General features: G+C 49.9%; 1 protein-coding gene across 1 annotated transcript in view; it reads right to left on the reverse strand.

Annotated features, from left to right (window-relative positions):
• The window catches only part of RERE (arginine-glutamic acid dipeptide repeats), a 106,420-nt gene that overhangs the window by 75,916 nt on the left and 26,162 nt on the right, over positions 1-4,342 (reverse strand). Inside the window, exons 3-4 of the mRNA XM_031062544.1 lie at positions 3,333-3,438; positions 1,541-1,637 (exon numbers count right to left, since the gene is read on the reverse strand). Coding sequence (XP_030918404.1) covers positions 1,541-1,637; positions 3,333-3,438 — 203 coding nt within the window. The remainder of the gene's footprint in view (positions 1-1,540; positions 1,638-3,332; positions 3,439-4,342) is intronic.

Genomic DNA, 4,342 nt, shown 5'->3' on the forward strand with positions numbered 1-4,342 from the left:
CAAGCGCTTTGCAGCTAAGCTGCATTGTCTCTGTGGATGGCAGCAGCACCTCCTGTTCCCAGCACTCCAGACCAGGAGTTCTGCATCTCACCAGAGAGGTAAAAAGCACATCATGTTTATCACACACTTCCACAGAGATCTACAACTACCCTCTGGTTAAATTTTTCCACTGGTTAGAGCAGAATATTGCTGCTCTACAGTTACAATCACTGGTTTTTATTCCCCAGTTTGTCATCAATCCATTGTGTGTCCAGAGCCATTTGTTTGCAGAGGGCAGAAAAATAATCTGGCATTATAATAAATTAGAATCTCATGTTAACCTTTCATGCATCACGACACACAGTGCCTCCCCCATGTTCTCTGCAGGAACACCATGTGCAATTATCCTTCTGCTCATCCTCTGCACTCACAGGTTATTTTTCAAGTTTGTTTGGCACACATGTAAATTCCATTTTTATCTTTCCATCCCTATCTTTTCTTTAAAGGGAAACTGAGAGGATGTGACAGGGGAGTTAGAGCAGTCCCAGGGAAACTGCAGCCACAGAGCTGAGTTTGTGTGTTTGATTTCCAGATTTCCAGCCTGGCTCCTGGTCTAACACTGGGACTCAGCAGAGGCACTGGGGAGTCCCAGGGGCTCCCAGCACACCCTGCAATGCTCTGAGTTCATCAGAAAGGTTTAATATGTAAATCAGAGGCTTTCCCCCACCAGAACAGAAGCCAGTTTGTCTTGAAGTAAGTGGCTTCAGCAAAGTGACTCTGAACAAAAAAATGTCTCCAGATGGCTGTGGTGAAACACCATCTGAGCACCATTATCAGGGAGATTATTCAATTTGCATCTTGACAATATCCATGCATGTTTGGCATGCTGAAAATCAGCTGACAAATAATGCCTGGCTGCTGGGCTCTGAGAACATCTCCAGTGAGGGTGCCCCCCTCAGCCTGGGCAGCTCCAAAAGCCTGGAGGGTGCCAGGGCAGCAGGGCAGAGTGAGGGCACACACCTGGGCCACTCCCTGCTGGAAGCAGGGATCCCCCTCACCCTGGGCTGAGCTGTGAGCAGGGACAGCACCCAGAACAAGCCTTTAGTGCAGCTCAGCAGAGAGCCAGAGCTGCACGAGGGGCTCTGAGGGAAGGGCAGTGCTGCTGCAGGAACCAGCCATGCCCTGGGCTGGCAGGGATGGCAAACAGCTCCTGACTGACTGCCCGGCACAGAGAGGAACCTGCAGGCCTGCCAGTGCTGCTGCAGGAACCAGCCATGCCCTGGGCTGGCAGGGATGGCAAACAGCTCCTGCTGGGCACCACTGAGTGCCTGGCACAGAGAGCAGCCTGCAGAGCTGCCGCTCCCTGCTGCACCAGGGCACAGGACACTGCAGGGGAGAGGACACAGCTGGGCTGGGGGGCAGTGACCCCAGAGACCTCTGTCCTCCCTGGCTGTCCCCACAGAGCCCCTGACAGCTCTGTCCCAGCCCCAGACTGTCCCCAGGCTGTCCCCAGCCCACTCCCAGCCCCAGGTGTCCCCAGCCCATCCCCAGGTGTCCCCACCTCAGGGCAGCAGCGTGGTACGTGTCCACGTAGTCGGAGATGAAGAGCTCTCGGTTTTTGATCACGGGGTCTGTGATCACCAGCTCCCGTCCCGAGTCTGCAGAGACAAACAGCAGCACAGCCTGACACAGCAGCTGGGCCACCAGGGCCACCAGCAGCAGCAGCAGGGCACAGCCCCAGGTGCTCCTCAGGTGCACTCTGAGGTGACAAACACTGCTCGTGTGGGCTGTAGGAGTTAATGTGGAAGAACATCACTTCTATTCTCATCCATCAATTCTCCCAGGACTTCTGAAGGGAAAAACCTTTCCAGGGGCACTGGGACTCATCCTGACCACTGGGAGCAGTCACTCCCGGGTGGGAGGAACCAAGGAAATGAATCTGTTTGGTTTCCAGGACAAGGTATGGGCTCCTGTGCATATTTAATGCCAAATCTTCCACAAAATCCTGACAGTGGTAACTGCATTGTGCTCTGGCTTTGAGGTAAATATTGACATTCATGTTCAAACACAGAAAATTCTGAGTGCTAACAAAAGAACTGGAAGACAACTTTTTCCATGACTTCTTTCTAATACCTTTGAGGAAGACACAAAAATACTTCTCCACACACGGGAGACTGCATTAAAAGCAGCCATGCTATCAAAAATACTTTTTGACACTGTGCCTGTAATCTCATTGTTAGAAGCTTCAAATAAATTAGTAACAGAAATGTTAGATTTGTGGAGCTCGTGCTAAAAGCACACAGAGAATGTCCTTTAAAGGGGGAGCGTGTGCTCAACTTTGTTCTGTCAGGCACCAGAAAGTTGCTGCATTCCACATTTCAATCATCAACTTTTATCAGCACGGTTCACCTTGGAGTATCTTCAGAATTTTTAACAGTTGCCTCAAGGAAATTTCCTGGTAAGAACAGAAGCAAATGTTATGTCTTCCCTGGAGGCAGGAGATAAATGACACTGGGATATGTACTAAAGTTCCTTCTGCTTCTATGAAAGCCAAGATCACACTTGTTTTTGCAAAGAGAAAAGGGGAAACAGCTCCAAGTGCTTCAGTTCCATCCCTCACTGCAATATTAATCACAGTGAATATTCACTGCAAGGGAGCACGACTGAGAGACACAGTTCTCGTGGCACTGTTCATGGCAGAACCACAAAAACCAGAGGGGATCCCCAATTTCTGCAGATAATTTGGTGCTCAGTTCATTCTCAGCACATTGTCCATGAGGCCTACCAAGGATTCGGGGTGATTTTGCTTTTCTATTCTCTCTCAAGGAGATAATAGTAATCATCATCATAATCATCCTCATAATAATGATAATAATTTTGGTATGCTATTATTAATACTGTTGCTGCTGTTGTTATTAATTATTATTAATAATGCACCCCAGCACTTCCAGCACACGTGGAATGCCCCTGATTACAGGAACAGGACACACAGCAGTGACACCAGGCAGGTAGAGAGCACCATGTCCTGCTTCCATTCCCCAGTGCAAAGTGTTCTGTTAAACTGGGATTGGGGCAGGGCAGGGCAGGCTGGCTCTGTTAAACTGGGATTGGGGCACGCTGGCTCTGTTAAACTGGGATTGGGGCAGGCTGGCTCTGTTAAACTGGGATTGGGGCAGGCTGGCTCTGTTAAACTGGGATTGGGGCAGGGCAGGGCAGGCTGGCTCTGTTAAACTGGGATTGGGGCACGCTGTCTCTGTTAAACTGGGATTAGGCCAGGCTGCCCCTGTTAAAGCCAGGATCAGGGCAGGCTGCCCCTGTTAAAGCTGGAATCAGGGCAGGCTGCCCCCACTCACCGTTCTCGTTGTGCCTGTCCTGCACCAGGTGCTGGTACACCGAGTCGGGCACCTCGGACTGGCGGTAGTACCACTTGACGTTCATCAGCAGATGGTCCCTCTTGCTCTGAAAAACAACCCTGCAGTGTTACTGACAGGAAATCAGGCACAGCCCCATAGCCCTCACTGGGAAACCCCCAGGTCAGAGGAATTTCTCCAGCCTGTGCTGGTGACAGATTGATTTCCAGCCCAGACAAAGGCAGGGAGAACCTCCTGCATCAGTTGTGTCTCTGCATCTGACCAGCAAACCCCAATTTACTCACTCATGTTAATTAACCCAAGGAAAGAGGCAGGGATCAGAAAAGGATTGCAATTTTTGGCCTCATGCAGGCTGCTGATTTCCACAAATAAGAAGTATTTATGGCCAAACATGCAGAAAAGAATACCCACAGTAACAGCATTCAGTGCAACCATTCTGAGCAGTGGGAACCAAGAGATAATAGATTTTTTCCCCCAAGGACAGATGGATCCAGACATAATCATAGATGTTCTTTATTACACAAAAGAATAGGATACTGCACTTCAATCACAATAATTACAGGCTTTGACTGCTCATCAACCTCACAGCAAAATTTACACAAAACTGTCTTCCCCAAATGCTCTTTTTTCACTGAGGCTCCAGCCACCAATTTGTTCCTTCTTAGAAGGAAACTGAACCATAAACACCACTTAAAGAGAACTTTTAGATGGAGTCGCTGCAGACTCTGCTCAGTTCATCTCCAAACCCCCTGGTCTGCAATTCTCCCTGCTGCTCCAAAACAGAGAACAACAAAGGCCTGAAGGGAAGGGAACATTCTTCTGGCATGAGGCAAGTGCAGCCTTGTTTTCCTCTGGGCTGCAATCCCCTAGAGCAGTCTAAGGCTGCTCCCGAGCTCCTAAACCCATTCGGGCCTCCCCTGCAGGTCACTGGGCTGTGGGCAGGTTCTGCTGGCTCCCCTGCAGCAGCAGCCTGGTGTCAGAGCTTTCCTGCT

Source organism: Geospiza fortis, unplaced genomic scaffold, assembly GCF_000277835.1.
Source record: "Geospiza fortis unplaced genomic scaffold, GeoFor_1.0 scaffold662, whole genome shotgun sequence".
Lineage (NCBI taxonomy): Eukaryota > Metazoa > Chordata > Aves > Passeriformes > Thraupidae > Geospiza > Geospiza fortis.